This window comes from Trachurus trachurus (assembly GCF_905171665.1).
Source record: "Trachurus trachurus genome assembly, chromosome: 11".
NCBI lineage: Eukaryota > Metazoa > Chordata > Actinopteri > Carangiformes > Carangidae > Trachurus > Trachurus trachurus.
In genome coordinates, this window is record NC_139904.1 from 18,866,082 (window position 1) to 18,887,203 (window position 21,122).

At 42.6% G+C, this 21,122-nt stretch overlaps 2 protein-coding genes across 3 annotated transcripts in view; one reads left to right on the plus strand and one right to left on the minus strand.

Moving 5' to 3' along the window:
- The window catches only part of spire1a (spire-type actin nucleation factor 1a), a 30,494-nt gene extending 20,054 nt beyond the window's left edge, over nt 1–10,440 (plus strand). Inside the window, exons 8-17 of one of the 2 annotated variants that reach the window (XM_083981764.1) lie at nt 1,147–1,276; nt 3,160–3,207; nt 3,568–3,722; nt 4,355–4,436; nt 4,549–4,691; nt 7,315–7,452; nt 7,557–7,627; nt 7,723–7,750; nt 7,901–8,067; nt 8,158–10,440. In XM_083981764.1, coding sequence (XP_083837890.1) covers nt 1,147–1,276; nt 3,160–3,207; nt 3,568–3,722; nt 4,355–4,436; nt 4,549–4,691; nt 7,315–7,452; nt 7,557–7,627; nt 7,723–7,750; nt 7,901–8,067; nt 8,158–8,416 — 1,221 coding nt within the window. In that variant the 3' untranslated portion in view covers nt 8,417–10,440. Of the gene's footprint in view, nt 1–1,146; nt 1,277–3,159; nt 3,208–3,567; nt 3,723–4,354; nt 4,437–4,548; nt 4,692–7,314; nt 7,453–7,556; nt 7,628–7,722; nt 7,751–7,900 lie in introns of both variants that reach the window. The other variant, XM_083981763.1, reaches the window with a different exon arrangement.
- Nucleotides 10,441–13,020: 2,580 nt separating this feature from the next.
- On the minus strand, nt 13,021–18,461 carry klhl38a (kelch-like family member 38a). The gene is made up of 4 exons (XM_083981720.1): nt 18,044–18,461; nt 15,072–16,428; nt 14,276–14,381; nt 13,021–13,585 (listed from the first exon to the last, which is right to left on the minus strand). Exons 2-4 carry the CDS (start codon nt 16,425–16,427, stop codon nt 13,296–13,298), a joined length of 1,752 nt encoding a protein of 583 aa, XP_083837846.1. The 5' UTR covers nt 16,428; nt 18,044–18,461; the 3' UTR covers nt 13,021–13,295.
- Nucleotides 18,462–21,122: the final 2,661 nt, after the last annotated feature.

Consider the following 21,122-nt stretch of genomic DNA (forward strand, 5'->3'; position numbering starts at 1 on the left):
ACATTGGTCTTTTCCCCACTCAGCAATTTTCTTGTTTGGAAGTATACAGCGTTTAGTTTGCAGTAGAGATGCACCGATCGAGTTTTTTCCGATCCAATCCGATACCAATATCTGGGCTGAGCGTATCGGCCGATACCCGATACCGATCCGATACTACTGTTGAATGAATGAACCGTATACCTTGCCATGTGAGTGAAGGCATCAGGCTTGACATAAACATTTAGCCTTTTTAAAAAAAAAAAAAGGTAAGAAATTAACACAGATAGAAATGTACTTAAAGCAGAAGTAAGTGGTCCGGTCGTTTTCGCTAATGCTGCGTTCCAGGCAGGCTTTTGAAATCGTAAATTACAGCTTCAAGTCACAACTTACGACTTTGTAGCGTTCCAGGCAACCCACTCGTGTTTTTCCGACCTGTTTTACCGGTGAAAGTCACTATAACGGCCACTCGTAACTTCCGACCGGTGAACTCGTACCAGATCGAACTGGTACGACTTCACGGTCGGAAAAATACGAGTTTCCTTGAACGCACTATAACAGTCCTCGTCCCTACGTCGCCACATTCACGGCGTCCCTTGGCTGCACACACAGCCCTGCATGCCGTTCTCTCTCCTCATTGGATAAAAACTGTAGGATACGATAAATGTTTTCTCCTCGGCTCAGAGCAGAGTGACTGACAGACCCGTGTTTCGGTCCAAACACTCTATGTAAGTGATTGCTGTCGGAAGATATAACTATTTAAGACTTATATTAACACAAATATATCACTTACTTCTGCTTTAATATTATTTATTAACAAATAACTTTATTTATAATAAGTGTACATTAGCAGCAAAAAGAAATAACACTAACTAATAAAAGTCTACTAATAAAACTAGATGGCTTTAACTGTATTGCTGTGTATGATATTAATAAAAAAGAAATGGCTGGATCGGAATGCTGGATCGGCCTCATTCATCCGATATCCGATCCAGCTAATTAGTCAATATCGGAGCCGATATCCAATCCGGGTATCGGATCGGTGCATCTCTAACCTCATGTATTTCCATCAAAGCAAAACATTTAGAGACCGACTGATCATCTTTAATTACACTTGGGTTTCCATGGTGACCTCAGTCAAGTGCTCACCCCCTGTGCTTGCCATGGCAGGTCGCGGCCCGTAAACTGAAGCCCCACCCTCCACGGCCCCGCAGCCTCCATGAGCGTCTGCTTGAGGACATCAAAGCTGAGAGGAAGCTCAGGCCCGTCTCGCCGGACATGCTCCGCAGAAGTCGTCTGGGTGAGGCTCTGACACAGACGTGGTGATGATGTTGTTTACGTGCTATAAATAGCGACACAACACCCTCCTGGACGTAACTCTTACGCAAATAGTTGTACTTTTTGTTCCGACTGTGTGCGTGAACCCTTTTGTTGTACGTGGAGAGAAGCCCGGCTGCAGAGTGTGGCTGTTAACCTTCGGCTGCTTTTTATGAACCAACACTCAAGACAACAACCATTAACCTCCACTTAATCATTCTTAACCGCAGCATCTGTCATGACTCATGATTGCTCTAACAGCCCTCTTCCTGCATTGATCTGTTCGCTTCATCAGAAGTGTCGCAGCAAATATAACTGTCTGTAGCTGTGTGCCGTCAGTTGTTTGTCAGACCTCCACTGCTGCTGCTGCTGTTGTTGTTACTTCTTTGGACCGATGAGTCTCCAGTTTAAACTTCATTGACAATAATATAACTCTATTATGTAACACTGCCTGTTGTGGTTTTCCTCACAAGACCCGGCAGTGCAGAGGAGGTCACTTTGGGTTGGGTGGTCATAATTGGCCAATTGGAAATAATGTTTTAAAGTATTTAAAAGCTTTGATCAGATAAAAAATGTCAATTATTTTCCCAGTTGGTACCATACTACTTTAAATACAAGATGCCCTTTGTTTAGGGCTTTAGGAGGATAACATACAGCTGCTGTTACATAATCATACATATGGACAACACAGGTTTTCTGAAACATTTCCTGTTTAAAAAGTTAAAATTATATTATTTTTAGAAACGGACTATGATGTAAATGATAAACATTTTATAAATTTGGATGATTCACTGTCTTCATCATCCATTTTAACTCTCATGGATTTCTTTTTCTCCTTCTTTGCTTCCATTTCCTCTGTTTTTTTTTTTCCAAACATGGGCATATCTGTCAGTCATGCGACCGCTTAGCATGTCTTACAGTTTTGACTCAGCAGGTAAAGTTGAACACCATCCTGCTGTTGTGCCATCCTTGTTGCATTCCAGCCTATTTATAGGATCAGCACCTGCTTCAACCTAATATAAACACACACACCTTGTTGTTTTTTCTTTCCTACTTGTGTCATGGGAACTTGTGTGTATGACACATTGCTGTCACTCACTCAATGTTATCATCCACACCCACTCTACCCGCCCCCCCAAAAAAGATGACGTCAGTTCTGAGCAACTTTACGTCAAGATACTGTATGTAAAACTGTCGATCTCAATTATTTTAAATCCGGTAATATCTGGACCATAATATAAACACACTGCTACAAGAGCAGGATGTCTGTGTTATGAATGGTATAAAAGGCCCAGTGTTTAAAAAATGTCCTGGGTAAAGTAGCCACTCACGGTGACTGTGATCTAGTTGATGAGGCGTAGCCACTGAGCCGGAGCCACTATGGTGAGATTACAGATCATCACTGTGTCTCTGCAGCCAGTCTGCCCTGCCTGTCACCCTAATCCGCTCTCACTGTGGAATATGAAGAGTTACATAACGCTGGTGTCAGCAGCAGCCCACCTCAGATAAATAGTTGAATGTCAGATGATGGTCTGGATGTATGACTGCAGTTCACTGGACGACCATAATCCAGATATTTAATTATTGTTTTTGTGCTGAGGCTCATCTTTTTCTGCTCCCTTGGCACTTCCCCTCACGCCTCCACTCCCTCTGTGCTTTCCAGCTACGCACAAAGCATCAAAGTGTGAGTGTAACACCCCCACCCCTCCTTGTTCACTCCTGTTCACTCTGACAGATGCTTGTTGCTGTCCTGCCCCCTCTCCCCCTCCCCCGTCCCTGTGGTACCAGTTATTATAATGTTAGGGATGAAATCACTCATGTGCGTCCGGTCCTGCTGAAGGCTGTGTTCTCGTAACTCCTTTACAGGTGCGGGGAAAAGCATCAGCACCCCCCAGGACTTGTTCCGAAGCTCAGGTAAACGACGCATGAAGTGCCGTCTCACTGGAAAAAGCCAGCATTAGTGGTGTGACCTGTTGCTTTAGCAGGAACTTTGTAATGCTTGATGGTTGTCAGGCTGGTTTGACTGAGGAAGAAAAAAATCTGCAGCATTTGCATGTGTTTGTGGTTTGTCTTGATCGACACCGCACCGTCGTATAGTTTGAATGCTAAGACGCCCATAGTTTACACAGGAAGCATGATGGCCAGCTGTTCTGATAAGGATGTGCATGAGGGTTTATGATTCACTCCTCAAACCAAAATGTGTTGTGTTTAGTTTCTCAGAAGCTACGATCCTCCTATGTTTTCTTCACTGACTGTTCTGTCTTTGACCTACAGACACTCCCGATGCACCCAGGAAGTTGGCTGGCAGCACCCACTCTCTGGCCAGTGGCACCATGGGACCCAATCAAGGTGGAGTGGTGCCACTTAGCCAGAGGAAGAGGCTGCTCAGGGCGCCCACGCTGGCCGAGCTGGACAGCTCCGAATCGGATGTAAGATTACTGTCCAAGTGCTGTGAGATAGGAAATCTAAATTAACATAAAATTGACATTTCAGTTGAGCAGCCTGAGAAACGTTGCTGCAGTATCCACAAGTTTCCGAACGTCATCTATGGTCAAAACCGGAAGCCGGTTTTGCCAGTTTGGTGGAATTGTACGTTTACGTTTCCATGGTTTTCGGTCGTTGTCATGGTTGCGGTAAACGCATGGATCTATTAACACTGGCTTTTAATACGGATGTCAATTTGTGTGATATCCACTGTTAAAAGCTGGTGTGATGATCCATGCGTTTTACAGATTTTAATTGGGGGAAAAAAAAAAAAATCCATGCATTTACCGCGACTACTGAAACCATGGAAACGTACTAACATAAAATTCCACCGGAGGAGCAAAACCGTCTTACGTTTTTGACGTTCGGAAAAAGGTGGATAACTAGAGTATCCCTAGGTCTACAAGAAGAAAATCAAACCTTAATATTTTGTCTCCCTTTTTCCCTAAAAAAAAAATTGCTTCTCTTAAAAGGTTTTTCAAAAGTAATGCTGAAATAATCTCGTAGGCAAGTGACTTTTTGATAGTTAATAGGGAAATTGGACTGTATTGAATATGTTTGATTTCCTGGGTGACAGGAGGAGCCCACACGGAGCAGCTCCAGTATGTCCACATCTTTATTGGACGACACGTCACCCGATTCTGTCGTAGGGAAGAAGGGTAAGAGAATCACCTGCGACATGTCTCCAACATAGACCCTCTGCTTCTGCCTGAGGTTCATCATGTTCACTCTGTAGCCGCCTCCTGATGCACTCCTCTTTGTCTGACGCAGCTCCTCCAAAGTTCCTGCCGGTCTCGGCCACCCCACAGCCGGACAAGCGACAGTCTCCACAGAGACGACACTCCATCGAGAAGGAGACCCCCACCAGTGTCCGCCCCTTTGCACCTCCATCCAAACAGAGCTCCAAGTCTTTGGTACGTAGACCATGGGAACTGTTTTTATTGAATGATATGAATGAGTGAGTGAAGCTCCTCAGGTTGATGACAGGTCTTAAACCAGTGGATTTGACTGTATCAGTCACAAACACACTCACATTAGATAATTAAACTAAGACGGTTTATTACACAATCACCTCCACTGGTCAGCCAAATGTACAGAGTACCATATATGTAGTTACAAATATGTGAAGGGCAGAGTTTAGTCATAAACATGCACATCACATATAATTTGAATGAATGCTCCCTGTTACTGTGGCGACGGCGACACAACAACACAGGACGTACAATATACGTCTGTTGAATTTACTCCCGTCCTGTGACTGCTCATTTGTCTGCCGTGAGGTCACTGTGAGTGACTCTGTGCTGGTCGTATGATTCTAGTGAGGCTGATGGACGTAATTGGAACCACAGGACCGGGCCGCTGTACCGAGAGCATTTAGATGGAATTAGCTCATTCTCACAACTTACTAGTTTAATGTCGGACCTCTGACGGCCAACCAGAGCCACAACCAGCAGGAAGTCGGATTCACTCGAAAACACTGGTGTAGACTCGACCACTGGTTCATCCAGTATAACTTCACACCCTTAATGTGTTACTTCACTTTCACTTTATCTCCGACTTACTGACCTTTTCTCCTGCATTACTCCTTTAAAGATGATCCAGAGGAATTTCAGATAAGACATTTAGAGCCACTGGTTGTATTGACATATTTAACTGTTATTGTTGATGATACATTTTTATCCTGTCTGACCTGTTTAAACATGAGAACAATTACGTTACATTATTTTTAACTCATGAAGAGACACATACTTTGTGTTACCAGAAGATGTTTTTCATTTCCTCTTTCCTGTATCCTGACGTAAACACATGCTCGAGCATGTGTTGCCTTTCACATAGATTGGAGAGGTTGAGCCTCTCTAGTAGATGTTAAACAGTAAGATCTTTGTTGCAGCCGTCCTCCTCCTCTTGTGGTAGTCGGATCTCATTAATGTGTTTACACTGGTTGGTTGACTTGTCCCCAGAATTTACCTGCAGTCATTTTCTATTTTGCACAATGCTGCAGATGAGGGCGGATTCCAGCGCCAAGGTAACTTGGTCAAAATCCTGTGTATTCATCACCATCTTTTTAAAGATTTTATTTCATAGCATTTTCAGTTTAGACAAATAAGGATTTCAAAGAGGGACATAAGTCAGGGGGCACACAGAAGAAAGGTTTTGGGGATGTGGAAAAGGAAGTTCTGCACTATTAAACATCAGCTGTGATCCGCACTGAGCTGAAGGAAACCATCTCAAGGAGCTGTTTTCTCTTTGAGATGGACACTGTCAGATGATTCTTCAATCATGAGACTGGCTGTTATGAAGTTCTGCTGTTATGAAATCAAATGTCATGCAATATATGAAGAGAAACATCAACTCATGCTGGGACGGACATTGTGAGACAATGCATCAATTATAATTCAGATTTTTGTGATTCCTCCGACCTAAACTGTAGTGAACTTTGTTTTTATAGATTTTTATAAGTTTTGATATTAAAGAAGAAAACTCAAATCAAGTGTCAGACAAACTCAGCTGTAAAAACCGATGTGAATGTCAGTTACATCACATCCACTAATAAGCTTGTGGCGCTGTAGTATTAAATTTTATGATACATACTGTGTGTGATTAAGTTGTTGGGACCTGCCTCTGTTTGAATGTCCTGTTCCCTCTGTCTGCTGGTCAGGTGGGAGCTGCCAGTGGTGCTCAGGGCACGGTATGTCACTGTTACAGCACATCATCTAACTCTGTCATCAAAAGCTCATGTGTAGGCGGAGCCCATCCAGAAAACTGGATAACTGTAATAACAGATTGGTTTTGGTGAATGGGACTTGGAGTCGTGACTATTTGTGTCTGTGGTTAACTGAAAATACCTCCGGGAAGGTTAAGAGGGAAATCAGATGAGTGGAGAAACATTAGCTAATTCAAAGTGTAAATGATTCATAAAAGCAAAGTTTTATGATTTTTTTCTTTACTTGTGGTGAGTTTGTCTTTGTGTGTGTTAAGTTATAAATTCAGACAAAAGATAGATAAATAAAGGCTTCCCGTTATGTCACAAAGCTCCAGCTTGCAACATGGTGGGGGTCCACTTGCTTTGAGTGGGTGTAAATAATAACTAATACATTGATTAGGATTGAAGTCATGCATGTTATATTAGATGGAAAGATCACAATCTCCAGATTTATAGATACAATTATCTGTTGTTTAATTTGGACCTGTGGTCAGCAATAACGTTAATAGAATAATTAAATAAAAGAAACTGACAGCCTAAAGCCGTGGACCACCAGCATGGTGGGTTGTGTTACATCACCAGGATGCTCTCATTTGTGTTCATTTTGCACCGTCATTGGAAGCATCCTTCATGTCCCCTCACCATCTCATTGCATGTCTGGTCTTTTGGTTCAGTGGTGGTGCTGTGGGTGTTTGGTATAGTTTGTGGGACTCACACGTGGTGTTAGTGTTTGTGGCAGCAGACGGCTTCACTTCCTGGGTTGTCCAGTCACTGAGCTGCTGATGTGAAGGGAGTTTTCTTTTTTTATTGACGTGGTGAATATTTTCTTCCAGGAGGAGTTCTGTTACCCTGTGGAGTGTCTGGCTCTGACGGTGGAGGAGGTGATGCACATCCGACAGGTGCTGGTCAAGGCTGAGCTGGAGAAGTTCCAGCAGTACAAAGAGATCTACACCGCCCTCAAGAAAGGAAAGGTAGTAACAAAAACAAACTGTAGATTTTTTTTAAATATTATTTTTTAACTCCATCCAGGCTAATATTTTCCGGCACCGTTCACCTCACATTCTTTCCTCTCTAGCTTTGCTTCTCATGTCGGACCAAGAGGTTCTCCTTCTTCACTTGGTCCTACACCTGCCAGTTCTGCAAAAGGTAAAGTGAATCTCTCTTGTACTAGAACCACTGAACTGAAGCATAGTAGCCGTTCAGTAATCTCTGACTCAACGCTTCATTTATCTCTTCCTCAGACCTGTGTGTTCCCAGTGCTCTAAAAAGGTAGGAGGCCGATTTATATTTAACACATTTAACACACTTTTCTGTTAAATTTGACGCTCCTGACATCTGATTCATGAAAAGTGTTAGGTTTATTATAGATGCTGAATACAGTGAGTGGTTTTAATCATTTTGTGTGACTTTGTGCGTCAGATGCGGCTCCCATCGAAGCCTTATTCCACCTTGCCCATCTACTCGTTGGGCCCCAGTTCTATGGCTAAAGAAGAGGCAGGTGGAGCGTCTGCCGCACCAGCAGAGCCTGAAAAAAACCCATTTGGGTCTGGACACAGCAGAAGCAGTCTGCGCAGGAGTGTTTACAAGTGCGTAACAGTCAAACTCTTGTTTCTTTGTACATACAAAAGCGTCCGGCCTCGTCAGGGTAAAGTTGCTCACGATGTCTCTGTCCTCAGGTTCTCCAAGCACGGCAGTAAAGACGACCGGTCACAGGACGAGCCGGAGCTGCCCAAGGAGCTGACGGAGGACTGGGTCGCCATGGAGGTCTGTGTAGACTGCAAAAAGTTCATCACGGACATCATCTCCACCAGCAAGCGCAGCCTGTGCGTGGCCACCAAGCGCGCCCGGCTCAATCGCAAAACCCAATCCTTCTACATGTCGTCGTCCAGCTCCGTCAACTTCAGGCCCTCCGAGCGCACCATCAACGAGGTGTAGAGAGTAGGACCGCCCTGTGCACTTTTGTTCATGCTGAGCTCATTTGTTCAACGGAGAGAGGGAAAAAAATCCTCTCATAGTCTTGTTTTGACCTGGACTGGTTCACCGCAGTTTATGTAAATGATGATTTTTCAACAAAAAAAAAAAAAATCTGAAGTGACCATGAAGCCAGTCTGTCCCACCCCAAAGGTAGTAAAGGTTCTCGTACCTTACCCCCTCTCAGGAATAGTTGGCACGCTATGATTGGCCATGACTAGTCAGGACTCTGCAGTCGCTGCAGAGTCAGCCATGTTTCTGGCAGCAGCAGTGGTAGTTCAGGACGTGGTGGGCAACATGGATATATGGAGCTGCTGATGTTGCTGTTGTTGATAAACCAGGTAAGAGAATGTATATTTGACATAGGAGCGGGATCAGGCGGTGACGCAGAAAGCCGAAAGCTGCAGCGACCCTTGTGTAAATAGTAACGAAGCCCCGGCCCTAATCTTAGCTATCAACAAGTTTTCCAGTTCCTGTTTACTTGGAGCACTCAGGAAGAACAACCGATTGTCTTTTTGACAGAAATGCACTGTAGATTCTCCTGTCAGGTCTGCTGGGGCAGATCCCAGCCACTCCCTGCCCCTCCTTTATTCTTCCAGCAACTATTATGCCAAATGTTACATCATTCATTTTTTTAGCCAGTTGAAATGTATATTTACTATTATTTCAGAAAACATCGAGGGGGGATAGTCCGTTTATTTTTCTGGGTGGGGTTTAGCTTTTAGTTATAATGTATATTTAATTATGTGCCTGGTGCCAAAATGTTTTTTCTTTTTTTTCTTTTAAATGCCTTTGTAGTTACGGACCTACTGTACATATGTGTGATAAACTCAATGGGGTACATTTTAGGGTAATCCAAGGCTTGGTTTCTTGCCCTATCATGTTCCAAGCTGGGCAATAGAAGCACAGAAATGTGGGCCATGAATGTGTACATGCTGTATATCATAATTGTTTCAAATTTAATATAAAAAAGCTAAACTAAGTAGAGGTATAATTTTACCATGTTTTAAGATTTTTTGCCTCTGGAGTTTCTTTATTTGAAATTCTTCTCTAAGACCTTTATTATTAGTGTTTATTATGTTTGTGTCAATGTAATAGTAAGAAAGATTTTATTTCTATTGTATAGTTTATAAACTCCTCAGTGTTAAAATTATCCTCTAAATTGCAAATAGCACTTTTATTGGACCAATTAATTGTTTATGTTGGGTTTTTGTCTTAATTAATAATAATAATTATTATTATAATTATTAAATTCTTTTTTTTTTTTTTCATCTCTTGGGGGTCCATAGTGCCATTTCCCAGAGTTACTCATGAATGAAGATGTGTGAGTGGCTGCAGGTGGTTTGTAGGAAAGGATAACAGCTGAAACAAAATCAAACATTCAACTGGATTGATTGTAGGCATTTTAAAGTGTATGACTGTCATCGAATGTACTTTATGAACATTTTCACAACATTCACAAATACACAGACATATACACACAAACATGTTATGTTCATATAGTGTGTTTTGTGACAGTTGTTTTACCAGATGGACACACGAACCCTAATCAGCCTGTCAAACACTGATGCCATGGAATAGTTCATCTGGTTAAATTTGATTTTAGACCTCTGTAAGGAATGTGTGCATGCTGTATTGTGATTTATTTGTTTTTATCAGAAATTCTAATAAAATCATCATGATTCTTACAGTACGTTTGACTCGGTTGCAAAAAATATCAAGCTTGGTGTTGAATTTAATTCCACAAATTGTACCAAGTCACATCAGTCAGCAGAGGGCGATGAAAGAAAACCTTCCACCTCGTCCTAATGACCGAGGGACATCGTGTGGTAGAACGTGTGTGGTGCAGGCATTTTGAGCTGCACTGCTTTTCCATATCCAGAACATCCTCCTGTGTGTATTCAATTCAGCCGACAGGGTCACGATATTGTTGTCGTACGAACACTGTCCCGTAGTTGACCTGTTGCAACAGAATGTAACGCTTCACATGGGCAACCTGGAGACCTTCACTTACCTCAGTTTTCATTCTTTTGCTCAATTTCTATGTTCTCTCATATTAAAAATAAAGAGGCCATGCTCAATCTGAAAATGGATTATGTTGCTTTATTGTATCTGGACTGTAAATACTCTTTAGCTTGAAGAGTTCGCTGCATTATTTTAAGAGCTTTGAGAGATGTGCTTAACTGATCTTTGTGGGACACTGTGTAAAAGATGGCAGACGAGAGTTTCCCAGCATTTCTGAAGCATTCCATGCTGTAAAGGTGTAAACCTCCTTAAACCCTCCTGTCCATCACATTAACACAGAGGACGGTGGAGGAGGAGAGAGGCGGAGGGGTCACATTACAGACTGGCAAAGTGCCCACTCATGTGATGCAGCAGGGAAAGCCCTCCATTAGTATTCAACATTACTCTAAGATGAAAGCAGGTGCTCCTCTCAAAACAATATTGGATGCTTCAATTAGACTCTTGTTAAAAACGGGGGAATTGGAAAACAGTGATTGATTTCAAGTTTTAGTTACACTTTACAGTAATGAGACTAACCATCAGTGTAAAAAGTTATACATAAATACAACAAGACTCTGCCTGAAATCTGTAAAGGATTATACAGCATGAGGCCTCTAGTGGAGATATGTGTGCTGCTCCTATATATGTATACAGGTCACTTAACCACAATGGTGTGTGTGTGTGTGTGTAGACACAGACACACAGCTTTGGCAAGCAGTGAAATGCTATCCCTTAATGGGTTAGTAACAGACACTGAAAATAACCTGCCGGGCCACAGCCCCTCTAAAGGGGGGGAGTATGTGTGTGTGTGTGTGTGTTGGGGGGGGGGGTGACCCTCACACACTGGTTTCTATGGAACGACAGCAAGCAAACACACAGTCAATAAAAAAGTCTGGAGAGGCCGTGTCTTTAGCAGCAGCTCAATAAAAAGTTTCACAGGGTGTTGTTCTTGAATGCTGCTCTGTCTAACCGAGTGGACGATACGACGTCTGACATCTTGGCTGATGCGAGATGTAGTGTGATAGTTTGTGAGGTTTCGGGTTTTAGATTTTATGTTTACAGCTGTTTTGGCTTAATAATGCTTCAGACAAAGCATTGCAAACCATATTATTTTAAATACTACATCTGAGTTGAATACACTGCAGTATTTTTGTGCATGTTGTGCATGTTACCTAATGATACATGGGGAACAAATGTGTTGCCTTATAGCCAGTGAGCATGTTTCTGTGTCCTTGTCAACAATGTTCCCTTGTGTATGGAGGGAACATGACTCAGTCGGTCTGCAGACAAACGGACGACGGTTTAAGTCTGAACCAAGTACAACTAAAGAGCAGCAAGCAGAACACACAGACTCAGTCATTTGTTCTTGTACGTTTAGAGATCCAAAGCAATAAATTAATATCAGGATTCAGTTTGATCTGTCACCACATGGTGTAAAAAAAACAACAACCAAGTCACACAACCAACATAAAATTGTGTTGTACAATAAGAAATGTCTTTCAATTGTGCAAGTAACAGCAGCTGATGAGTGATGCGGCCTTAAACGGAGCGACGCATGCCCCAGATGATTCCCTTTGAGTGATGATGACAGGGTTGCCATGGCAATCGTCACCTGGGCTGGAGGCTGGTTCATCACAGCAGTGACTGTATGCTCCATAAGGGTCATCAGGGGTAGTGACAGGAGTGACCAGCGAGATGGTGGGACGTGTTAGTCTCTACTAGAGAGAGAGACACCTCCATGTTACAGATGTATCAACGTGAACCCGCTGGCTGACACTCTCTCCAAACCCATTTTCAGTCACAGTTGAGCTTAGCAGGTCACTACATCCCCACCAGGCACTTGGATTCAAAGGCAGCATTGTCACATATCCTCACATCAACATGGCTGACTGTGAAAATCTAGTTTCTTTAACAAAAACAATTGCACATTAATGAGATTAAAGGTAAACCACCACTGGAGAAAACACAATCATTTGTCTTCACAGTGACTCATCTGACTGACACTTCACCACGTCTTTTTATTCCACTTCAAGGGCTGTGAGTTTCAAGCAAAACCGTTATTAAAACGCAATAGGAAACATGCTTTATGCTTTATCGGAGAGTGACAGGAATTCATCTCAAAGTCACGGATCAAGCCAACAAAACTGGAATAATGTTGGCCCAGATACTGTCATACATTTCAGCTGTTCGTTTTAGCAACATTTCAGCAAATGTGATGGACTACTGCGCTTCGCCAAGGGAGCTTGTCCATGGGCTGTCACAACTGCTCTCATCATCAAGTGCGCTCTGTTTGAAGCCTGTGGGTCACGGAGGAATGTATTTTCTATAAAGTGCAACTTTATTACCACAGCCGTATACACGTAATTCCCTGTGTATTTAACTGTTACAGAGGAGTTGTCGCAGCTGCCAGAGTCAGAGTGATAGGCTGTGTATAAATGTCAGGGAAATTAAAACATTAACACTTTCAGTTGACATCAAACGAGCGCAGCCATCTGCGGAAAGAGCTTTTTTGGATTACGTAGGTGTCTGAGCAGCTGCTTGTTGTGCGAGTGTGACTGCCTCTTGTCATCTCTGGGGTTTCTCTCAGCTCAGTTCCACCCCAGGTGTCTCAGACATGACACCTCTGCGCGTCAGCTGAGCTCTCCTTTGATTCACGTCGAAGTCAGCCTCGACTTAACACGCTGCTAAGTTGTGGCAGAGACTGAGCTGCGTGAAGGAATGCAGTCAATCTGAAATGGTTTCCCATTTGTGTAGTTAGAGGCCAGTAAATCATGGCAAAAGGGAAGGTGAGGAGCATGCAGCTTAGCATTTAACCAAAGATGGTGGACTGGACGGTTGATCAAGGAGGGTTGCGTCTATTGGAAACACAGACCAGCGGCAGAGAGCCGTGGTCAAAGAGCTTGTACGGCAAAGAGCCTTTAGAGGTCCACACGTCTGTTTTGGGGTCGTAACATTCAAAGCAGTCCGAGTCCTCGATGACATCTTGGCTGTTGAGGATTCGTCCCCCGGTGACGTAGAGCTTGTTGTTGATCACTGTGGCGCTGTGATGCATCCTCCTCTCCTTTAGATTCTCACATTTGACAAACTTGTTGGCTTTGGTGTCGTAGGCTATCATTCTCCTGGTGTACCCTGGAAATGTAAATATTATAAGAATTATGTTTCTTATTGTTTCTTATTGTCAACCAACAGTACGAGACCAAAGGGAGTGAGGAGACCACCACAACTCTAACAATAGGGTTATGCTTTCAAGAGGAGTGAGTAGTAGCCTACATTTGTTGGGGACTATTTTCAGCAGTGGATTAATACACATTTGGTGCTCTAGTGAGTATTTCCAGCAGCATTACAGTGAGTGAGGGTGAAGCTCAAGTGCCTATATTAATTGTAATGATGACACCCATTGCAGCGTTATGCTGGAGATCTACACAGTAAAAAGCTACAGCCAGACACTGGCTACACTTGTTAGTACAGTCAGTTTGTGGATAACTCTACCCTCAACTCTTTGAGTGATGTTTGCAAGACGTAGTTGTTTCAGGGAATTACAGAGGCTTCATAAAAATCTTTTTTCAGTTTTTCAACATAAGCAAAACCTACTGCACAACAGTGTTAATATCCAGATAGCATTTACTGTATATATTTAATTGGATGCAGTGGGCTCAGGGCTAAGAGTCACAGAGAAGGGAAGTTAGCAGGTATCGAGACTAACATATTGTTGGTTGAAGTAGCCTATTTGCTTGTTGACAAGAGAAATAATGTGCATCTTATCCTTTAATGATAAAAAGTCCCACAGTGTAAAAGGTTTGAAGTTACTTCTGAACTTACCTCCTATGATGTAGATCTTGTCATCTATGACCGCAGCAGGGGCACAAACATTTTTCACCGTCCTTGTCTCTAAGCTCGACCACAAGTTGCGAGCGATGTGATAAACCTGTTAACACACGACAAACATCAGCTCTCAGTCTGTTTTATAGAGACTCTGGTACTTTGGTAATAAAGCAGAATTTCTCAATAACTTTTTAACTTTCTAAAAACCACTTGAATTATAGTTGAATGGCAGTATTAGCACTTAAAGGGATAGTTCAACATTTTAGCAAATTGGCCCATTGCCATAGCTAATCCTTATAGTCTTAGGAGTAGATTCATTACCTTTAATTGTCGGTGCAAGCTACTTTTAGAACGGCAGAGCAGAGCCGCAAGCTGCTCAGAGCTACGCTACGAGGGTAATGGTATTTCTTGGTTTCCCTCATCAAACTCATCAAATACACAATCTAGACAATCACAATCAGCAACTCCAAAATGCTCTCATGGACAAGTTGTGACCTGCACATTCACCACGCTATGAGATAATAACGGAACGTTATGAGACAGTTAGGCGCAAATTCATGCAAAACTGCTGATGCGCGTTTCGTGTTTCGGCAAACAGTCTCTGTATTTGCCTCGAAAACAACTCTGTCTCGTAATGCCATCCGCCGTTCTAAAAATAGCTTGCACCGACAATTAAAGGTAACGAACCTACTGCTATGACTATAGGGATTATGGCAATGTGTCAATTTGCCAAAATGTTGAACTATCCCTTTAGGTCTTGACCTTTTGACCCTACGAGAATGGTCTTCTCTACCTGAATCAGCCTGACAGGGTTCTGCATGGCATCTTCCCCTCCGAACACATAGATCCTCTGATCGCTGGCTGCCACGGCCGGATGCAGCACCGCCGTGGGCATCGGCGCCATGGCCTCCCACTGATTAAACATACTGTTATACCTCTCCACTGACTGAGAGATTCTCTTATCCACCCCGATGCCTCCTAACACAAAAATAAAGTGCAGATATGACACACTCTGGTGGGCGTATCGCCGCTCCAGCATGGGCTCGGCAGTCCTCCACTGGTTGGTTTTGAGGGACAGTGTGTAAACTGTGGCGCTGACTGAGCTGTCGCCTGATGTCATGCAGAGGCTGAGCCCACCCAGCACATAGAGGATGCTGTGAATACACACATAGGCAGCTTTGTAGAGCCGCAGAGGCAGCTTGGCCAACCACTGCCAACGCTGAGTCCTCTCATCGTACAGCAGGGCTTCTCGAGAAGTTTGCTCGTTGTTTTTGCGTCCTCCGACCACCACCAGCGTTTCCCTGCAGGTGTACCGGCGCGGCGTGGTCCAGAGCGGCTTCAGCTCACGACTGCACTTTGCACTGACTGTGAGCATGAGGCGACGCACCGACTCGATGATCTCGGTGCAAAGCGTGGAGGACTGCACCAGAGGGTCGTTGGCGATGAACTGGAAGAGGTAAGTTGGATGGATGTAGCGAAGACGAACTTTCTTGAAGAGGTCGTGGATCGCGCCACGACGTGAGAACGGGTCGTGGTGGATCCACGCCAGGAGGGTCTCGAACACTTGCTCCTCCTCAGCGCAAAGTCGGTCGTCTTCTAGGTAGCACATGAGCTCAGGAAGAGACAACTCGCAGAAGTCCTCTGTTGCGGCAACATCGGAGAAAAAGCGAACAGCCATCTCCTTCGCCCTCTCCCTCAGACTCTCACAGTGAAGGATCTCAGACAGCCGGATCATGCTCAGGCAGTTTTCCGGACTCAGCTGCTCCTGGAGAAACAACGAACAGGCCTCGAAGAGACCTCCATAGTGGAGCATGGACGCCGCCTGCATGAGAGGGAGCACAATCTCCATGGTGATAGTGATGCAGCCTGTGTAGACATAGTCCACGATGCCACTGATGACGTTCGAAGAGATTCCTTTGAGATTCACGCGGGCCTGGCTGCTCTCCAGGAAGTTGCTGCAGAACATGGCGCGGAAGTACGGGCTGCTGGACACCAGGACGTTCCTGTGGCAGGGGATCTCCTGGTCGTCCGTGCAGAGCAGGACGTCGGTCAGGATGCGCTCCTGCCGAAGGATGTTGAGCTGGCCGAGCAGGTGGGAGGGAAGCTCCGAGTCTTTGAAATTAAAAACGTCTCGTGGTCTACAGGCCATTCTGTGTAAAAGTACAAGAAGACAAAGGAAGAAACTGAGATGGTTGACAAAAACACAGGACTGATGACATTAGTCAAAGCTTTGTTGTTGATTTACCTTCATATCAGAAAAAGTTTGTCATTTTGGGACATATGCTTTGCTTGCTTAAAGTTAGTTGAGAACATAAAGACTACATCTTTAAACACGTAACACCTTGGAGGATGTGGTCATCACCATGAAGGCTTGAAACAACAACTTAATGAAGGCAATAAATCTCCTTACCAGCTCTGACATTCACTAAAGATTCATATCTTATTTGTTTTATATGGACAGAAACCAAAGTCTAAAAGCATTTGTACTTATTTTCAGGTGAGACGTAAGAGTAAGATCCAACATGCAGATGATGTTTTTACAAAAATAGCTGCACATACACTAAACATGTACCAAAAGCCTAATCTACCAAAACGCTTCTTAGTTTGTGAACCTGAGCTGACATACCTGCTGTATTTTCTTTTAGTTTTATTCGATTCACTGGTGTTTTACTTAGTTAGTTATTTCAAATAATGTACCGGTAGTATAGTGAAACATGCTGTTAAAGGATGTAAAAGTAAAGTACTGGCTGATGAGTTGATTAATCAGTAAACTATGTAAGTAATTTATATCCACAACACGACATGCAAAGTAGAGTTAGGTCATAGAAGCTCTACTGTATGTCTGTAATTTCTTTACAGGCTTTCTCACCTTTGCTCTCAAACTAACCAGGCAGATCCATGTGATAGGAAACCCTTTCATTTATTAGCTCGCACTAAAACTCTTAAAACTCCTGCCGTGCAGCTGTCTGGATGTGAATTACTGACTCACACATTTCTATTTTAAACTGCTTCTAAATTATCTTGATGCATCCATGTAGCATTAGGCCACATCTCTGTAATGAAGCCGCCCATCACTGATAACACCATCAGAGCGGCGTCAACATGCCATCTGTGTTTTCTTTCTCCATCACTTTGACTCGTTTTCACTGGGCTTTCTCTCTTCACCTGTTTCTGTTGCTATTTTCCGTATGCTACTCTTTTTTTTTTAAACACTAGGCTATCCCTCCACTCAGTCTCTGTCAGTCTCTCCCTGATTGAAGGGTTTGTGATGATCCTGCTGCTTAAAGAGCAGGAATTTCACTGGGCTATTAGCAACACTAAGTCTTCTAATCACTCCCACGACAGCTACTGATTTACTCCCACTTACCGGCCCTGCCTGTCTGGTATATTTGGACCTCTAATCATTATTGTATACTATGAAATACCAACTGCAGGGAGTGACATTTTCTCTCAGTATAATAAACCATTGAAAATTTTAGTGAACATTATTAATGTAAAACTTTTTATACAGTTTTGGTGGAAAATTGTGACTGTGGTAATCATCATTAAATTAAAACACGTGTGGTCTATTTTTATAGGGGAAGTGTCGGACTGTAATAAACATATTTATTTAGGAATTATTAATTTGTGATCATTAAAATTTTCAATTTATACTGTAAAAACTTAATTAAACTGAACAAAAGCATTGAATAATGAGATTATACTGAGTTTTCATACTGAGATTGCTGTCAGTTCATCAACATCTGTGACCGGCTGAGTCCTTACCTCCTGTTCTGAGAAAGTCCAAAATATCCAAAATATCTTGTCAGTCTGGTCTGAAAGTTTCAGTTCCAAGCAAAAAGGCAAAACATAGTCCCGAGAGAAAGTGGGTGGCGTAGTCAGGGAGAGAGAAGGAGCATGACATAGAGAAACGACGCAGCTCTCCAGTTAGGCGCTGGTGAGCTCGCCATGAGGCCACTGTGTACATTCCTGCAGCTAAGAATAGTATCCTGGGCCACTGTGACTTCAGCCAGGCCTCTCATGTGACACGGAGCCGTTTGGTACCCAGTTGCCGGCTTAACGGGGTCCAGGGGAGAGAGTGTTTACAATAGCCCGGGGAAGGAGACTCATCACGGGGTCCTGAGTCAGCCACAGAGCCCACCCAGGCTGGTGTTTAATCAAAATGTCCCTGAGCTGCTAACCCTTGTCCACCTTCCTGTGCTGTTAAGGTCCTCACCTCCTCCTCCTCCTCCCTTTTGTGTGTAACCCAGGATGAAGGTAAATATAGAGCAGCGCTGATGGGCTGGTTTGATCAGGAGAAACAGCTGTAAGATCTTAGAGCACTGTATACTCAAGGTGTGGTGGTGTTTTTGTGCGTCGGTGCATGAGTGTGCAAAACTGGGGGTGATACTTTCACTACTAGTCAGTCACCTGTATCAGTTACTTCATAGCTGGTATGTGTCATGTTTCCAAATGACACCCATTGCCCTAAATCATACACACAGTGAGATAAGCTGTTTGAAATGTCTGTATTTTAAGGTAAGTGGTGTTATTAACTGTACTTGACATATTACAGATTAGACTTGGTTGATATAAAGCACTGGGGTCATGAGAGGTCATAAACCACAGTAGAAATCTCCTTGTACCAAGTGTGTTTGTACATAAGTTTAGTGCTTAACGTTGTAATACGTAAGATTTTAATCCTATTTCTTCTGACAACTGGTAGAAACCCTGTGTTTCAGTTGAATGTTTTTATTCAGTGATTGCAAAAAAACAAATAATAAAAAATATCGACCATAGCTATTTAGTTTTAAAAACAGGATTTGATTTCATTAAAATCCCAAGGATTATAAATTAAAACTGTTGCTTGTTTTAATTGTAACACTTTTTTGTTTTGAATTGTTTATATTAAACTACCAGGTTTCATTGTTATGGGATGTTTTTTTCCATACATTTTCACAAGGATGTAAATTTATGACAATCATAATCATAATGTAGAAGCCCATCAAGGTGAAAAAGCATCTTTACATTTTGAGCAGTTTAGCTAAAACGATTATAAAACAACTTTTCATTTTGGTGCCACTGGACGATTAACTGTTGCAGAAACTAGGTTTTGAAACCTAATTGCAATGTTTTGGGTGTGAACATTAATGCTGCTTTGAAATATTAGCCAGAAATGATGCAAAAACTTAAATTACAGTCTATACATGAATAAAAATTAGATCTTCAATCAAATATTAAACACCTTGACGTCATCGGACCTTGAAATTCAACGGTCTGAGAGAGGAAACAGCTCATAGTTTCTGTTCACATTGAAGCCTGATCCTCTGATGACAAACCACAAACAGACACAACGCTATTTTAAGAAGTCTTAACCTTTTATGTCATAACCTCATATTCCCACTCATATTTCAAAGAGATAGGCTAACTGTTCTGAGGCATTTAAGTCATTTCCTACCGGCGGCCCCTCCCTAACCTGCAGCTCCAGAGGCAGTGAGATGAGTTATTGTCATGTTTGTTTAGTGGCAAATGACAAGGAACTGGAGTTACATGTGGACAGATTGAATGACTGAGCTGTAAGAAAGTGAGCTGTCAGCAACATGACATGTGAGCACACGCAGCTTTGGTGGACTTTGAGACACAGTGAAATCCTACACTGTGTTATTAGTTACCCAGTGACAGCTTCATGCTCCGAGCTCATGGAGACTCCTTCAGGGATCGAGCTGAAAATCTGACAAAGGCTGGTTTCTGAAAAACATAAAAAAAATAAATAAAAAAGCAGAATGAGGTGCAGAGCAGAGATTATGATTTCCCACTTTTACTTCACCTTCCTGGCTTAAAATCCCACCGTCCTGATTCACTGATTTAACTTGTGCTGAATAATAATGGATTTTGGGACTTTTATTCAAATCCACTGACAGAGCTCAGGCCCAGACGTGTGCAGAAGGAAACCAGGATTCTCACCTTTTCTTGATGGTTTTATGTTTTAAATGACATTTTATATGTGGAGAAATAAAGTTAACCTGACCTTGGTTTGAAGTTCGTCTTGAAACTAAAATAAGATTACTCAAAGTCCCTGCTGCAGACTGCAGACAACTGTCACTGTAACCTGGCCATGGATGAAAAGGAAAGATGGATGTATGTTCATGATCTGTTTTAAAGATTTAGGTCTCATGAATGAACACTGAAAGCCACAGACCAGCTGCAGCAGGAAAGAGACAGAACATATTGTTGCTTTAGTAATTCAATTTGTGAAAAACATAGGATAAATGGGACTATACATAATTTAATTAATGGCAGATTCATTAGAAATGTGTATCAATTAAATTGACTATGCTGCATATTTTAAACTGCTGCCTGTGTTAATGATGCTGTGTGTGAAGTGATGTGTATTATTTATTGCATTTGTATTGTGTAGCCTATCGTTTGTAGCCTACATATTGGCACTTTAAAGGAGCAGCTCTCCTATTTCGTTGTACAGAAATGCATAATGACAGTAAAGGCTATTCTATTCTATTCTATTCTATTCTATTCTATTCTATTCTATTCATTTATACACAGCATCAGCTCTTTGACAGGATACCTGGTGGCCCTCATGTTTTATTGGATTAGGCTATACTCTTATTTTATAAGACATCATCATCATTACATCAATCCCAGGATTTACTGACCAAGATTTTCCCCCAAAAGTTGGTGATTGCTGTTACAGGAAAAACGGCACATTGGCAAATTTGTTACTAGTGAATGTTAAAAAATATTTACTTCGCCTATAGCCCAAATACTTGGGAAAATATGAATGTGACTCTCAACAGCTGAGGCCCTACTGTGACTCTTTATCCCAACATTAAGTTTTCGACTATGCCAA

Coding starts and splice junctions, on each gene's coding strand:
- klhl38a (XM_083981720.1), bottom strand. CDS start 16,427: ATGGCCTGTAGACCACGAGACGTTTTTAATTTCAAAGACTCGGAGCTT. Junction 14,382..15,071: donor ACCCTGTCAGGCTGATTCAG/GTAGAGAAGACC, acceptor GTGTGTTAACAG/GTTTATCACATCGCTCGCAA. Junction 13,586..14,275: donor CAAGATCTACATCATAGGAG/GTAAGTTCAGAA, acceptor TTACATTTCCAG/GGTACACCAGGAGAATGATA.